The sequence below is a fragment of the Gobio gobio genome (genome assembly GCF_949357685.1).
Source record: "Gobio gobio genome assembly, chromosome: 13".
NCBI lineage: Eukaryota > Metazoa > Chordata > Actinopteri > Cypriniformes > Gobionidae > Gobio > Gobio gobio.
The window spans coordinates 11,012,475-11,030,630 of record NC_137106.1 but is presented as its reverse complement, the minus strand read 5'-3'; the positions used below and the strand labels follow the sequence as shown (position 1 = coordinate 11,030,630).

The 18,156-nt window shown below is 40.0% G+C and overlaps 1 protein-coding gene across 1 annotated transcript in view; it reads right to left on the bottom strand.

Annotated features, from left to right (window-relative positions):
• Positions 1-6,857: 6,857 nt before the first annotated feature.
• peli2 (pellino E3 ubiquitin protein ligase family member 2) overlaps positions 6,858-18,156 on the bottom strand; it is a 34,799-nt gene continuing 23,500 nt past the window's right edge. The window contains exons 3-6 of the mRNA XM_079833425.1: positions 16,041-16,142; positions 13,425-13,622; positions 12,999-13,187; positions 6,858-9,576 (exon numbers count right to left, since the gene is read on the bottom strand). Of these exons, the coding sequence (XP_079689551.1) occupies positions 8,986-9,576; positions 12,999-13,187; positions 13,425-13,622; positions 16,041-16,142 (1,080 nt within the window). The 3' untranslated portion in view covers positions 6,858-8,985. The remainder of the gene's footprint in view (positions 9,577-12,998; positions 13,188-13,424; positions 13,623-16,040; positions 16,143-18,156) is intronic.

Below are 18,156 nucleotides of genomic sequence, written 5' to 3'. Positions count from 1 at the left end.
ATTGGCATAAAATATAGGGGAAAATATTATACATATTAGTGGTTATTGTTCAGCAGTGTATTTGATATCTTACTGAATTAAAAGCAAGAGATCAATTAAATCTGTCAATTAGACAGAGGTCAGAAGAAAACTGGTATTATACCTGACATTTCTGTCCCCCTCACTTCTGAAAAGACGGCAACGCCCCTGGCTGGCTTCCATGGCTGCAATATGCTGTGTTTTCCGCCAACGGGCAACCTGGGGTGTCGAAATACTATTGGGTAAACCGGCAGCGTGCGGTATCGCACAGACCAAAACAAAAACAGACATTCTGACACGGAGCGCACATTTCAGAGTAGAAAAACTGACTCTAGCATTGTTTTTCTGAACAAACAAGTAGGTGAATTTAGACCGTTTCCTACATATCTGCAAGCATATTATGGTATTTTTATGTTTTAGTAAAGTTTAAAACTTACATACAGCACCTTTAATTAAATAGCTTTTTTAAACTTATCGTCCACAGTATAATTGTTTTTAAAATGACAATTGTGTACCTTATTGGCCTTTTCAGCCAAATGTAATTAGTAAAACAATCTCATAATATTACCCAAATATGATCATATTAAAAGTTTTTTTTAGGATACAATTCACAAATCAATTTTCAACTAGGTGTTTGTAAACAATAGAGATAATAGGTTATGTAGGATTTTAGACTACTGCCCATGTGACAGCCCCGGTCTCTTCAGTCGTTTAATCTGACGTCATGTGTAGACTACTATAAAAGGATTTTTTATTATTAAAACAGCGGTGCACCGCGACTTTTGCGCCTTCGGGTGCTCGTAAACAATCTGTGATGACAACAGAAGACAAACTGAGAAGGCTCATGCCGTTCTTTCACACCGAGGCAAGGATTATGTGTTTTAAAGGCAATTAAAGAGACGTTTCAAAACCCTCACCCATGTTCAGAGGTGAGTGCCTGAATGCGGACCTCTCCCTACCGCACCAAAATCTTCAGACAGTAGCCACGAGCGCAACTCCACTTACAGGCCGTAGATAATTAATGGGACATTTTCAGCGGCAAACAGTGACTAATTGCGCTAGACAGAAATAGCGAGGAATTAATAACATGCATCCAACACTTGCCACGATCCCCTACCGCTTCAATTTGCCGGGAGATTAAAAACGACTGCCAAGTTTACTAAATTAAGAGCGCGGGGGAAACGAACGCGCGTCTTGTTGTGTTTGCGTGCGCGTGTCTGTGTGCGTGCGTGTAGCTGTACTATCTCTTATTTACAGCCGATGATCTGCATATCATCTCTCGGGGTCTCACGCTGGGGGGAAAGAGGTGAATATCAAGTGCACCACCCCGCCGAATGTAGGCGTCCTATTGATAATTTGGCGTCCAACCCTCCAGCCACCTGTGGCATATATATCGCCTTGCCAGTTCACCAGGTCGATGGACAGGGAAAACAGTGAGACAAATCGTGGTTAGACCTGTTTCCCCCTGCAGGAGCGATAGAGTTTAGCAGTCAACACCTTCCTGACAGCAATACCCACCACTAACCCTTATCAAACCGCCCTGAAGGAATACTATTGACGTCTGTCATCATTTGGAAGCTAATGGGATCAAACCACATTCCTACTGCATAGTGACATTCTGACAAATTAAACGGAACACTAGGAATTTCAATTTATCCAGTAGGATCATATTTGATTCTTTGAGGATTCTTGTTTTATCCTATTTAGGATTGGTTCCAATTATGATAGAAATTCCATTAGCTTTCCCTCAGGATATTTTGTTCCTTTATGAAAGACCTCATGCGGTCAGGTCTGGCCATAGCGTATCCAAAAAGACTGGATCAATGAGTATGAAAGATATTTCGCAAATCTAAAACACAAAGTCTTTTTATTCATGTTGGTTTTGACTTTAAATTCAACTTGAAAGCAACCAAATGTCATGTGGTGTAACCAGCAAGTAAAAAAAATCAAAACATATTTAATGCATACAATTTCACATCTCATGATCTCAAGCATTATTTTCCCAAAAGGTTTTTAAATATATTTTTCAAGGTAGAAAGGTTTTTGTTTAGTGTGACCCTGGACCACAAAACCAGTCATACAGTAAGTCTTACAGGTATATTTGTGGCAATAGCCAACAATACATTGCATGGGTCAAAATTATCGCTTTTTCTTTTATGGACGCCAAAAATCATTAGGATATTAAATAAAGATCATGTTCAATAAAGATGTTTTGTAAATTTCCTACCATGAATATATAAAAAATTTAGTATTACTAGTAATATGTATGGCTAAGGACTTAATTTGGACAACTTTAAAGGTGATTTTCTCAAATTAATTTAGATTTTTTTGCAACCTCAGTTTCCAGATAGTTGTATCTCGGAAATAAAGCTTATTTATTAAGCTTTCAGATGATGTATAAATCTCAATTTCAAAAAAATTTACCCATATGACTGGTTTTGTGGTCCAGGGTCACAATTAACACAAATGAATAAAATCATTAATATTTTGTTTTTGGAGAGTCGCATGACATTATTATATTTCTATGGCATCAATTTATCTGATATTTTAAGAGCCTTTTTGAACTTGCAGGGGTCTTCCCTATGATATCATTTCCCGTTTTGTTTTCTGAGTGTTGGTTGGAACGTATCACATAAGCAATGCAGCATTTTTTCCCCCCTCAAAACAATACTAATAGAATATTATTAGGTTCTAATATATTATAAACTAATAGTATTATGAATTTATTTAAATTAGGCTTTTTCTTCATTATACCTCAGGTATATTTAGGGCATTGTGTGTTTGCATTGTATATTATTAAAAGTCATATCTCTGTTAAAACTCGTGTAAATCTCTAAAACTGATAAAGGTGCATTAATCTAGTTGCATATGCACAGAATTGCAGTAGAAATGGAGCATAATGAACATGATCTGCATCAGTGTTCAGATGAAGTGTTTGTTCTGAAAGATCACCTTTCTAAAGGACTCGGCACTCCATATTTTGTTTTGATGTCACAATGCGCCTGTATCTTAACATTGCTGATCGGGGCGTCATGTCTTGATTTTCCGCAGCTTTGATCCTTCAACAGTTGACTGTCTGAGCTGGCAGGCATCCTGAAGGAGACGGCTAGCAGGCACCAAATAAAAAGACTCTCTCTCTCTCTCTCTCTCTCTCCCTCATGCAGTATGCCCTTGCTAAGCCTTCCATATTACTCGAGCAGCTTCGGTGGATGCACAGATCTCGTAAGAGAAACTATATTGAAAGGCATCTCAGCTGCAGCTGTAATTAAAATCCAATTGGTTCGGAATAATGACAGAACAGAGAGTACAGGTGCACACATTAACGCCGTTCGTGACAGGCGTCCTCTGTCTTTATATATTGTAGCGAGGTGGCCTTTTCAGGCATATAATATTACATCACGCATGAGCATTTAGCACGTTACAAAATAACGTTCCACAGGAAGCACAAAAGACAAGCCGTAAGCTTCATCACAAACGCAGACATTATGTCATTTTTAATAAACCCTCTTAAATGAGGGCAAGCCAAGCAGAGATTTCCCAACGAGCTTTCTGTCACCTTTACTACGATGACTGTCATTTGGAAAGGCAGCGTAGAGTGGGACCGAGACACATCCCATCTCCCCAGCATCTACAGGAGGAAATGTTAATTAGCAGTCATGGCATCCCACTGATCTTCCCTTTCAAAGCAGCTAAATGGCATGCTGAAAATCTAAATCCTTTTATATGCCCTTATTTGCAGAGAGAGCGCGTATGAAAGGGACGAATATGTCATCACTGTTTGATGGATAATGCGGTTGCCATTATTCCAAGCCCTTTCACACTGTGATTTGTGCTGTTTTTTTCCTTTTCTTTTTTTCCAAATGCGTAGTTTTAAACCGGAAACCCGCACGGCTGCAGATGAACCATCGAAATACATCAAGTTTACTTCAGTGAATATTAGCCCCTGGTTTCACAGACAAGCTTTAAGCAAGTCCCAGACCAAAATGCATGTTTGAGCTCTGAAAGCAACTTGCGCTGACAGATCTTAATATTTGTCCGGGCCATTGTTTTGTCTCAAGATGCACACCGGTAATGTTTTTCCCTAATTGAACCAAGGCCTAATCCTGGCTAAATTTAAGCCCTGTCTGTGAAACCAGGCCTATGTGTTTTAAAATGCTGCTTTTTGTTCTTCTCTTGTTTTGCGCAATTAAAGATTATTATGGTTTGACTTTGTGAAAGGTGAACTGCTGCCTTCACAAATGAGATGCATTATCATGAACTCATATTGAATTCATGTGTTATATGCTCTTAAACACAGTCATCATTAAAAACATTCATAATGTTTTTAGGCCCATCTTTAGCTCACAAAAAGGTGGTTTGTGATATTTCCAGTTTAGTTAATATGATAACAGCACCCTCTTGCGGCTGCGAGTAAAAATTACATAGAGCAATGGTTTTCAAACCGGTCCTGGAGGCAACCCCAGCCCTGCACATTTTGTACGTCTCCCTTATCAGACACACCCAATTTAGTTCTTGCAGTCTCTACTACCGAGCTGAAGAGTTGAATCAGGTGTGATATATGAGGGAGACGCGCAAAATGTGCCCTCCAGGACAGGTTTGAAAACCACTGACAGAGCAACTTCAAAAAAGAAATGAACGAATGCTGTTAGCATTTCTTTAATACACTTTTAATCTTTACAAAATGTTCATATCTCCCAGCATCAGATCTCTAATGAAGATTTGTTTTTAGCAGCCAATCTTTTAAGCATTATCTTCAAAAAGTTCATCATTTTGATGGGGACTAAATTCTAAAGTTTTAGCTTTATAATGGGATTGATGATGTAATGTGGAGCAACTGAAGGAAGATGAGTAGGAGGAAGCACAAAGATGCTCCTTATAGGCCTGAAATCAATGTGCACGTACATTAGCAAGAGAATTTTCATTTTTGGTTGAATTAACCCATGCACCATGTAATATTTTTTCAGCAAAATATTCAAAAACCACTAGTCCAGTGTTATATATTTTGTTCAGTTGAGTACTTACAATATCCCAAATGTTTCCAACCATTTGTAAATCGTGAGAAAATTGCTATTTTTAACCAAGGAACTGGGATGTATGAGGGAGTCGCCTGTCAATGGCGTCACATCTGTGTTACCCTTGGTTTCTGGTTTTATTTTGCAGAAACGCTTTACTCTCACTGCAGTGTGAACAAGTGCCATAGCAGCCACCGAGCGAACGCACAGAGTAACGTCATAACTTCATTTTCAACACACACAGATGTATCTAATAGGGGTGGTTAATCTGTCTGATTTCCCGATTCGATTCGATTACGATTATTGAAGTCCCGATTCGATTACAGTCAATTTTCGATTATTAACGATTCTCGATTAGCGATTATTGATTTTCCATTTCACAACAGTAAACGAAAATACACTACAAAGTGATTGCAGTATAAAAAAAAGTCAGCTACGGAATTACTTAACTCTTTTATTGAGTAACAACAACTCAAAGCACTTGTCGTGTAGTGTCGTGTAGTTACACAGAAATGAATACATCACATTGTGTTGTGACTCATCAAGTTGAACTAAACAATAACAAATAAATGAAAGGCTTATTTCCTTTAGGAAGTAGATCAGAACCAACATACTGTAGAAATTGGACAATTTTCTTCTAGAAAGACAACGTGTTCAGGTGGAGGAAGACTGCAGGTTGCAGTCGAAACATGTCAAGGTAAAGAAGAAGTTTTCTCCACCTAAACACCTTATCTTTCTAGAAGAAAATTGTCCAATTTAATCATTAAGAAGACAAAATGAACATTTTTGAACAACTTACTGTAGCTTCAGCTTATATACTGTACTGTAGAACACAGTGACAAAATGTCAATAGTGATGGATGCGGTGCGCGCGTAGACCGCTCGAGCTCCTCTCGTTCGTTTTCTGACGTGAGAAAGACAAAAGGGGAAAAAACGACAGAAGAAAAACGGGTTCATGTCGGAGGAGTGTCGAGGCCCGTTCGGTTCCGTGAGCGGGAGCCGCGGGTCGGTGCAGCGGAGCGCGGGACTCGAGCCCGGGGAGATCAGTGTGTGTGTGTGTGTGTGTGTGATCCGCTCATCGCGTCCTCAGGATCGCCTTTATTCCCGCGAATGTGCGCGTCGATGTGTGTCGCGCTCGCTCATCTATCTGCGGATTGAAGGTGTTTATTCGGTGTTTGTGCGTGAATCTGAGCCGTGCTAACGCGCTAATGCTAATGTGCCTGAGCTCCAGAGGAGGCGAGGCGGGAGGATTTCTAGAGTGTTCCCTCAGAATCATCTCAGCATTAACGACATATTTACATTCATCTAATGAACACACACACACGCGGTGGTAGTGTCAGGTTTAGATAAATAAAAAAATAAATTTTTGAAAATGTAATTATCGATTCATACTCGTCCATAACATACTCGCGATTAATCGATAATCAATTTTTTTCACCACCCCTAGTATCTAATATGATAAACAGAGCTGCGTTACCTCATACTCATGAGTGGAAATGGCACCAGCGACTGTGGCATGATAAAAGTCCCGCTGCTCGCGAGGCGTGTGTTGCGTTCATCTTATTAACAATCACTCCAGCGGCCATGCTCAGCTTCATACTACAGTAACGTTAATAATCTCATCCATGAACATGATTTCTGCCCGAGTCCTATCCTGATTCTTTTCCACCGGCTGTGAGGTGAAGACCACATATCCCAAGAGTCTGCGCTCAAACTACGCCTTTGTTTTGAATAGGTGACCTCTAGTGGACTGAAAAGTTACATAGTGCACCTTTAAGAAAAAACAACATATTGGTGTTCCAAAGCTCCAATCAAAACACTAAAGCTCTGTTGTGTAATGGTTTATTGTGCCTAATTTCGCTGAAATTTACAATTGCTTACACATGAATTGTGCTTCCTGGAATTTGAAGTGACAAACACTTTTCACAAAAACCTTTTTGACATTTTAAAAAGAAAAACATGTTTGGCCTTATTTGAGTTAATGCTACATGGAAAAGCCTCATATCAGCATCATTGTTAATAAACAGTAGCTTTGCTTAAGTAAATATACTCCATATTCCCAGTTCATTCTGCTTTTGGTGGTACGATTTCACAATGATATGTTTCAAGAAAACAAAATATCCGCTCTACGGAACATCCCTCTAAATGCATGTATAATCGCACAAGGCGTTTATCCCACAAGAACTGCCTGTATATCCAAACAAACAAGATATATAAAGAGACAACAGAACATTTCAGTAATTCATTTACAAATGAAATCTAAGGTGACATTTTACAGTGTTCATATTGGATCTGAAAGGAACATTGAGTGTGGTAGGAATCGTAGGTTATTTTGCAAAAACAAGCACGGCCAGAAGGCTTGAGCGTCAATCAAAGAAAATACGACTAGTGACTGTTCACAGGCTAAGTGGGGACGCAGCATGCACTTCAATGAACGATGACCAGATGTTGTTGTTCAGGCTGATACATTCATACAGACACCTACCACACAGTAAAGTACATACCTGAATAAATATATTAGTATCTGTTTTAAAACAAACAAACTGTACATGGGCTTGTGTGTAGTAAAATACTTTTCAGTGAGTAAAAAGGAAAAAAGGCTCTGTAAATGCAAGAGTTTAAAAAAATACCCCTTCAGTGTGCCTAAAAAACCATGACACCCCTGTAAAAATGTCTTCAGGCATAAGAAACCATCTATGTATAAATTTTAGGAAAATAGTAGAATAAGTCTTTTTAATCTCATAAGCTTATAAAACAGTTCAAATGGGATGAATTGACCAATAAGAAAGGGTTTCCAAGCGATCACCGTCTCCGCTCCTGTACGTCATACACTTCTACCATCATTTTCCACTTGTGAGAAAGTCTAGATGCTGATTGCAGAATAGTCCACAATATTCACATCTGCTTTGATTGTACATCAACATGTGGAAAATGAACAAGTGGTAAGCAATGAACAGTACCAAAATATACATTTGGAACGCACTTTTCAAGAAGTGGTTAATACGACACCAGGAACGATTCTCTTAGTTATAAACTATTTGTTAAAAATATTTGGCAACAACCTTTGTTAAACTTGTTACCGGTTACCCCGGTATGAATAAAAATACCTCTACATTAAAAGCTTCAAATCTCCAACCATTGAGACAAAAAGAAAATAAAAAACTTGTCGTTTCCAAATACTTGAGATCACTGAAGTACATAAAGGAGGACTAGGCTAAACGTGATGCAATCCATCTTGAAAATTAAGTTCCCACTGTCGCTGATTAGTATTCCTGCAGAATCCTTTAGGAGTGTTATTTTGGTAGCTCTTCATGTAGAGGATCAAATAAAACTTCTAAATAAAAATAAAAATCACCCTTTTTAATCTTTGGAAACCACCATTTTAGTATTGCAGTTCTGCTCCAACAAGTGGATCCTTGTAGAAGCCCTCAGTGGAATTTGGGATATGGGATTCTGACCTCTGGGAGTTCCCACACATTGAAGCACTTAAAATAATGGATCCTGCTCCTGGGGTTCCGACCATCCTGTACAGTTTAGTTCCAACTCCACACGCTAGAACCAGAAAATCAAGTTCTTTGGACATCACTGGAAAGATCATTAAAGCAACAAAACTCCACAGGAAGGTCGATCACCAAAAACCAAACGAAGCCGAGTGTAAAGCCGAGTATCCTATATAGAAATGTATTAAATATCCTGAGTGATGTAGTAATGCTGGGTGTGAATTGACATCTTGTAGGCCCGGTAGACAAAAGAACTGTCAGGAAATCACGACGGACACTTTGTCATTCACCATGTCATCCGAGCAAAAACCTGCTCTCCTGCATAAGCATTTCAAGGGCAGCTTCACAGCTTGCGGTATGAATCAGTCTTTATACCAACTGTCCTTCGGCATAGTGGATTCCACTTCAAATACATAATCCACTGTCCACCAGTTCATTACAGCCTCCTCTATGCTGTCAGTCTACAGGCCCCTGAAAGATAAGCTTGGCCCACTTTTGCATCAGATTGAGTTGGGTTGCGCAAAAGGGGCAGGCCGCATGGAAAGCATGGGTACCGTGCGGTAAAGGAATCTCCGCCCAATACCGGGCTGACTTTTCAGAGCACACATGGCCACAAGGTACAAAGGCATACGTCGGTGCGCCAGTATCTACATAAAAGGCCGGTTCGCACCCAAGCCAGAGTGGTACATAGGGGCCCACGGTTCTGCACATGGGACACTCTCTTTGAGCGTTGGCATCTCGTTCGGAACGATGGCCCCAGTCGTGGTAGCCGTGAACATGGCCACAGGCAAGGTAGACCCAGGGCTGTTTGTCCTCTTGAGTGGGTCCGCTGGACAGGGCACGGCTGCAGCGTTGCATGCTGGGAAAGGCCAGGGTGTTGAGGCCCACGGGGCACTGAGGCCGGGCTGCGTTCAGCTCCTGCCGCAAGGCCTCCAGGTGCTTCTGAGTGGGGGTGTGGAAAAGGCCGTCAGCTGTGCGCCAGAGCAGCGTGGCTCCGCAAAGGTCAACCAGAGAGCCATCCTGCAGTACGTTACTCTCACTCTCCACCTGAGCAGCACAAAACAAACATCTGAGCAATGCATTCATTACAAGCATTCCAGCCATTTTCCAAAACGCTTGTCCTATGTAGGGCTGAGAGGAAACCAGAGCCTATCCCAGCATGTGGGGGATACCAAAGCATTTGGGGAAACTCGCTGCAACATTGGCAGAACATGCAAAGTCCTCCTGGCTCAGCTGGGAGTCGAACAAAGCATTATAGATGTTCATTAATTAAAGAAGTCTAACTTAACTAGTAACTTTAACTAGTCTGGTTAACTGCTCCCATCACAGGTCTGAGAGACAGAAAGGCTTGTTCTAATGTCGGTCTTGACCTTTGAACTAGAGGTCTTCACTTGGATCCAAAAACCAGAGGTCCAAAACTATGACGAGTGCATCGGACACAGGTCAGGTTCGGTATTAGTGGCCTCAGGTGATTTAAAATGTGCTTTTCCTGAATGGACCCGAGAAGACATGAATTAAACCAGGTCGGGCTTGTTATTTAAAAATTCTATGACAACGTTGTGATTTCACTCTGAATCTATGCAGTGGACTCACGGTTGCTTCCACATTTGCCTGCCGTTTTTATGAGCGCTCTCAGCATGGATTAAAATAAACTTTAATCATATTATGGTCAGGTAAATAACATTACATCCTATAACTTTTGGCGTAATGAGGTTACAGTGATGACGACATTTAAGCACTTTAGCGCGTTCATGTTAAGTGCAGTTTTGAGAAACGCACGTAGAAAAAGGAACAAACCTCACACATAGAAATCCCATTTTATAGCGATGAGATCCATCAGGAAAAGCCACTTGCTTCATTACGCTGTGTTCATGCAGGGATTTTCTTTATAGGCAATCATATGAAGTAATAATAAATAAGCCCATCTAAGGTCAGGTTTTTCTTTTTTTTTTTTTAAGTGGTGCAAGTCGGGTTCGGGTAAGAAGTGATTCGGGTCGGGTACAGATTTTAGGGCCTGAGAAGACTTCTACTTTGAACACAGTGTGACTTGCAAGAACACCTGAAGGGCAAAAGGCACTTAATTTTGTCACCACTGAGCTGGTCAGCAAAGTTGGATACAGCTTATAGTTTAGCCTACGGTTTTAGGCCCGGTCCACACGAACATGGGTATTTTCAAAACTGCAGCTTTTTCGATGCGGTTTGGCTGTTCGTCCACACGCAAACGCAGTATCCGGACACTGAAACCAAACTTTTATGAAAACTCCTGCCAGGGTGAACATTTTTGGAAACTCCAGTTGTAGTGTTGTCATGTGGACGGTGAAACTGGAGATTTTGGCTTGCGTCAGAACCAGAACTGGCAATAACCTTTTTTCCAGGCTTCTGATTGGCCAACATGGCTTGGCTTTACGGTTAGGAGTTATTGCCACCTGTTGGTTTGGCATGCTCTTGACAGCGCAGTAGTGTTTTTTGTTTTCATGTGGACGCAATTTTTTCTTCTTTAAATGAAGGAGGAAAAAAACTCTTAAAACTCTCTCTTCAGTTTATAAAAATAGCCGTGTACGTGTGGACTAGGCCTTAATCATTAGTAGCACGCAGGCAGTAGTGTAGGAATACCCAATCAGTGACAAATTACACCGTTAGGCTTTACAACCATAACTCCAGTATAGATCAATTCATGGGTGACAGAGCCCATTCTTAGACAATTTTTGCCAAGGAAAACTGGAGCCTGTCGCAACCCAGCTATCTTGACAACCAAATGGTGACATGATTCTGATTCACTCACACGTGAGGTCGCTCTTGCGCACGCTTCTATACATTTAGACATGGAAAAATGCAGTGTTGCACTACATTGCTCCCTGAGACCGCCGTTGACTGCATTCCTCTTTTACCCATGTCAGTGGAAAAGTGCCATCTGTCTGGAGTTTGCATGTTCTTCCTGTTTCCTCTGGGTGCTCTGGTTTTCCCCACAGTTTAAAAGACATGCAGCATAGGTCAATTGGAGCCACTAAATTTTGCATATGTATCCACAGCAGCATTCTCATAACCCTACAGAAGACTAGTTTGATGAATGATTAGATATTGTTTAAAAATGTCTGAATCAAATACTCGTAGTAGTAGTGTGAGTGTACAGGCATCTAAGAGTATAAATTAATGCACAGTTTAATTTGTAGGTTCTCCATCACTTGTCATTTGTTTCAGTGTTCTTTATTTCTCAAGTAAACAAAAGTGAACAGTCAGTAATAAATCAAACCTCATGAATATGTATAAATTACATTTAGCAGTGTGTCCATAAGCAAAACAGTTGTTGTGATATTGAAATTGGTGCTACGGTAACACTGATAGAGTGCAGAACCACATTTGTCCTCTAAGAGGAGCTAGAGGTTCACAGACTCAAACACTGCTGGGACTTTTGTAACAGCTCTTGGTAACTAAAACCAACTTAGCTCTAAAAGGAAGCAAGGCAAATTTCAAACATTTTTGCACTCCCTTTAAAAAAACACCATCTTTATTTGAGCTATATGTGAATTTTGGGGGTCAAAGTTAACTATGGACTTCTAAACTCTGAACACAGCAAAACAAACATGGTCTTAAGACATAATATAGACGTACTGCTACTTCTCTTGCAGAAATCTAGAGTTTCCTAGTCAGGGCATGGTGATAGGGACCTCTTTAATACTCAGCTTAGGGGTCATCCTTAAAGGGATAATTCTATCATCATTTACTCACCCTCAAGTTGTCCCAAATCTGTTTATTGCTTCTGTGGAACACAAAAGATGATATTTTGAAGGAAGTTGGTAATCATACAGTCGACTGCACCCATTGACCTCCATAGTAGGAAAACAATTCTAGAGAAGTCATTGGGTTCCATCAATTGTCTGATTACCAACATTCGTCAAAATATCTTCCGTGTTCAACAAAAGAAAGAAACTCGTAGGTTTGGAACAACATGAGGCAGAGTAAATGACAGAATTTCCATTTTTGGGTGAACTATCCCCATGATTTGAACCAGTACACCTTGCAATCCTAGAGTCCTCATTGCTACACTAGTAGCGCCCAAACCTCTGGACTCTGAACTTCAGTTCAGCAGTTCAGATAAATCACATCTAGATAGTTTCTTCAATTACTTGAGTTTCTCAACCAAAAATTATTTATTTAATGAGATATAATCCATCTCTGGGAATCCATAAAATGCTGAAGTAGATCAACTTTGAAGGTTCAATCCACTTGCATTATATGTACTCAGAGATGGATTCTTTTTCTAAAAATCTGTGTTCATCTGAAGAAAGACAAATACATTTGGGATGGCACGATTGCAAGTAAATGAGAATTTGAATTTTGGTTGGAGTATTCCTTTAAATTTGAGCTTGAATTTACATCACAAGTGTAAAAAGAATTGCGAGTGAATGGACAATTGAAGGAGACTGGCTACATTGTAAACTAAATCGAGCAGATGCAGCTGACGCACTAACCAGTTTGCCTCGAGTTTGAGCAGACCGTGTTTCTCTCAGTGTGTAAACATCTCCACACACTGATATCTCCCTCCACACACCAGGCTTGGACTCCTCAGTGAACCCGCCCCGTGGGTGCATGACGAGCACACCATTGGTTGTCAGCCCGTCCATGTGACCATCTGGATTCTTCCATTTGGCTGCTTTCTCCTACGGAGAGAGACTTAATTACTATACATAAACAAGTGTGCACTCTCTTTTTAGTTACACATTGGTGAGTCATTCCAGTTAGCCAGACACACCTATATTTACCAGGTAAGTTTAGATCAGTTCCACTGGATCAGCAGAAGTGGATACTTCCCCAGACAGCACATACACAAGCATGTATAAATAAAAGCTTAATGGTCCCACAGACCATTTCAAGACCAGACAAGAAAACACACTTACTCCGAGAAATATATTCTTGGAAGAATCAAAGCCTGCAGCATAGATGCGCGCTGTGTAGGGTGGGTTACGTTCACACACCACCCGGCAGGCAAAACGGGAGATGGTGCTTTGAGTGATGGGTGTGTCCTCGCTCTCGCCTCCCCCTGACACGGTGTCAGTGACAACAAAGTCAATAGGGCCCTCCGTCGATCGTCCGATCTAAGATACAAAGAAGAATTAAAGTTTCTCAGCTACGTCGTACAAATTAAATTATTATGTACTTACTGCAAACAACTGTCTGATAAATCATTCCAGGTCATGACAGAAAGAACATTAGGGGAAAGTTGGTGTTGATAAGATTTAATGTTTTTGAAAACCTCCTGCTCACCAAGGCTGCATTTATTTGATAAATACAGTAGAAACTGAAAGATTACAATTTAAAATAAAATCACTTTTCTCTGTGGTTGCAAAGGTGAATGCAGACTGGAACAGCTTCAGCTGAAAAGTGTCACATGATCGGTCAAAAATAATTCTAATATGCTGATATAGTGTGCAAGAAACATTTCTTAACAGCTGAAAATTGTGCCGCTTAATATTTGTATGGAAACAGTGCTTTTATATAATTTTCTGGATTATTTGATGAATAGAAAGTTTAAAAGTACAGCATCTATTTGAAAAAGACATCGTTTTATGTTGTTACAAGACACATTGTTACAAAGAAATATATATATAAATATATATTAATTTCAGCTTAAGATTCTGTACATCTCCAGGCGTGTCATGAATAGGCAGTTAATATATCAATCCAGAAAACAATGGACGCATTTCAGAATGAGTTTTGTATGGTTTTGAGCTGAGTGACAATTACTGTCCCTACACCATTTTGTCTCAACAGTAAACAGACTGGAAAAGTCATGCATGTGTCGGGGCTTGTTTGAAGAGCCTATTTTAGTTTTAAAAGTGGGATGGAAATTCCCAAGAATAGAGAGGTGCTTATTGCACTAAATCCTGTTTATAAATACTTATACTGAAGTACTGAAATAAAGATGCAACGGTCTCCACTTTATTTCCTTTTTATAGAGAGAGTTTCTGTTTTGTCCCTGTTGCTGGTTCCTGTTTTGCTTTTCTTCCCATTTGCAATGATCTGTATGACTCGATCCCTCAAAAACCACCACACATGCACAACCCTGTATCCGAGCACATGACTTGGGGAGCTGATATAACTGTCCCATATCACAGATCTTGATTAGCCGCAGAGGTCAGACACATTGAAATTGGAGAGAAAGGGATTTGCCAAATGCGCAGTCAACAGGCAGACACTATTTATTAGGGCTGCCCCTGACTATTACGCCAGTAGTCGCCTAAATCACACGTTTATATTAATTTAATTACTTAAATATATACTGGGGGCAGAATATATGCCCATTCTGTGCTCAAGCATACGCCTAAAACTTGCTGCAAAGCACTGGCAAAAGTAATGATTATGAATGTAAATAGCAAAGAGACATTTTACTTAGCCTATGTATTAATAAAGTAGTGAGTGTCATCTGCAATGATAAAGTTGACGACGTTGACTCGCCATCTCCACAGCAGAGAGAGAAAGGCACCTTTCATACAGATTACATAAATCCGAGTATTGGTTTTCTACTTGAATCGGTTTGTTTAAAAGTAGACATTTCAAGCTTTCCATATACATTTCTCATGTGTGTGAGGCAAGTATAGCATACACTGAGTTTTAGTTGCCGCACTCCTGTTCACGGAGACTGAGATGGCAGAAAGTGCATCCTGTTTGTTTTCTTTATTTTACAAAAGCACAACATTTTGTCGTTATTGTGAGTTTAAACAAATACAAGTTTACAGTTTTGAATTAGGCATTATCTTTATAAACAAAATAAGTATTTTACATTGCTTTCGCTGTTATAAGGGGGGGAAAAATGCATACTAGTGCCACCATGTCATGCAGTAATCGTGAAAGTTTTTCCATTCCAATGCAATACTTTTCCATTTTTTTTCTATGTAAACACACTAGACGGACATGTTTGACCGTTGCGCTCGCGTCTTGCATCTTTTGCAGTGTCTCTCGCGCATGACACTGCATTCTAAAAATGCGACACTCAAGTTAAAATTAGTTAATCTTTTAAAAACCGCGTCTTGAGCTTGCGTTTTTTTCCCATTCCACTGCCCGCATCTCGTGTTTTTTAAGCAAAAACGTGTTTTTTGGGAACGATCCTTAATACTTCAGCTTCCGCACTCTGCACAGACACTTGGAAATGCCCCTTATAATAGCACATGTTTATCTAGGTCAATGTTAGAGTAATGTAAAGTTGCTACTACTTACAGGTTTTAAATGATAAGTCATATTTAAGGTCGATAGACGATAGGATTTCCTGTATGACATACTGTAATTACAACAAGAACCTGCCGTTAACCTCATGGATTGCATGACTTCACTTCCTGTGGAGTTATTTCTAGTATTATTTTAGTATTTATTTTTAGTTTCCCTGCAACTAACTGACAAAAAAAAATTTTGGTCAACTAACGTTTAGTCGACTATTAGGGGACAGCCCTAGTATTTATGCTCAAAGGAACAGTGGAGAAAATATTTCAAAGCGTTTTTTTGCGTTTGCAGAACAGTACCTGGAACATGTCTGTGTCTTTGTCATGGCAGTACTCCACCACCACCGTCTGGTTTCTGGACAGTGTGTAGGAGATGCTGTGCTGGCCCTTACAGTTCACCGCCTGTCACAACACAACAAAAGCATCTGTCAGGGAGGGTTTCCTGCTACAACATAAAACAACGCCAATACAGTGGCACACAGAGAACGCTTTTTAGTTTTATTTCAAATACATTACATTTTTACATTACAGAAAGTGTAAAAATCTAGTATTTTGTAATTCACTGCTTGTTCAAACCTTTAACTTTAAAACCTTTACAGCTTCAAATATAGGTACCAAGGAAGTGACTAAGGACAATGAGGGAAAAACGGCATAATCAAAGTATATTTCTTTCTATTTGGAAATGTATGGAAAGTTTTTGATGCAGGTGGAGCAAAAGGGAAGACTGCAGTATTTGGCATGGCTTCACATGATTCCTCTATATCAGAAATGCGATCAGCACATCCTTGAGTTGCTCTGAAGTGAGTCAGATCAGACCACAACCTCATAAAGTTATCATGACTGATTTCGAAGCAATTGATGGTAAAATTTTAGAAGAAACGGTACAGCACCTTAAAACATCAACCTGCGCCCTTGACACACTCCCCACTTCTTTTTTCAAAAGTGTGTTTAACTGTTTAGAAGCAGATCTCCTAGAAGTGGTAAACTCCTCACTTCTTTCTGGGACTTTTCCAAACTCCCTTAAAACTGCAGTAGTAAAGCCTCTCCTTAAAAAGAGAAATCTGGATAACTACATATTGAGCAACTACAGACCAATCTCAAATCTTCCCTTCATAGGCAAGATCATTGAAAAAGTTGTTTTCAGTCAGCTGAACAAATTCTTGAACTCAAACGGATACTTTGACAATTTTCAATCTGGTTTCCGACCGCATCACAGCACAGAGACAGCGCTCATAAAGATTATGAATGATATTCGCCTCAATACAGATACAGGCAAAACATCGATTCTGGTACTACTGGACCTCAGTGCTGCATTCGACACTGTTGACCACAACATACTTCTTGACAGGCTAGAAAATTGGGTTGGGCTTTCTGGAATGGTCCTCAAATGGTTCAGGTCATACTTAGAAGGGAGAGGTTATTATGTGAGTATAGGTGACCATAAGTCTGAGTGGACATCCATAACATGCGGAGTCCCACAAGGGTCAATTCTTGCACCACTCCTATTCAACCTGTATATGCTGCCACTCAAAATGGCTTACCACAGCTATGCTGACGACACCCAGATCTACTTAGCCCTATCACCTAATGACTACAGCCCCATTGACTCTCTATGTAAATGCATTGATGAAGTTAACAGTTGGATGTGCCAAAACTTTCTGCAGTTAAACAAAGACAAAACTGAAATCACTACATTAGGAAACAAAGATGAAATTCTCAAGGTGAACGCATATCTTGAGGCTAAAGGTCTAAAATCAAAAAATCAAGTCAGGAATCTTGGTGTGATTTTGGAGTCTGACCTGAGTTTCAATAGTCATGTCAAAGCAATAACTAAATCAGCTTACTATCATCTGAAAAATATTGCAAGAATTAGAAGCTTTATTTCCAGGCAAGACTTAGAGAAACTCGTTCATGCTTTTATCACCAGCAGGGTGGACTATTGTAATGGTCTTCTCACTGGCCTTCCCAAAAAGACCATTAGAAAGCTACAGCTCATACAGAACGCTGCTGCCAGGATCCTGACCAGAACCAGAAAATATGACCATATCACACCAGTCCTCAGGTCTTTACACTGGCTTCCAGTTACATTTAGGATCGATTTTAAAGTGCTATTACTTGTATATAAATCACTCAATGACCTAGGACCTCAATACATTGCAGATATGCTGATTAAATACAAACCCAACAGATCACTCAGATCATCAGGATCAACACAGTTAGAAATACCAAGGGTTCACTCAAAGCAAGGAGAGTCTGCTTTTAGCTATTATGCCAGCCGTAGCTGGAACCAGCTTCCTGAACAGATCAGATGTGCTCCAACAGTAGCCATTTTCAAATCCAGACTCAAAACACATCTGTTCAGCTGTGCATTTACTGAATGAGCTGTGCCACTGTACGTGCGACTGATTGCACCTTA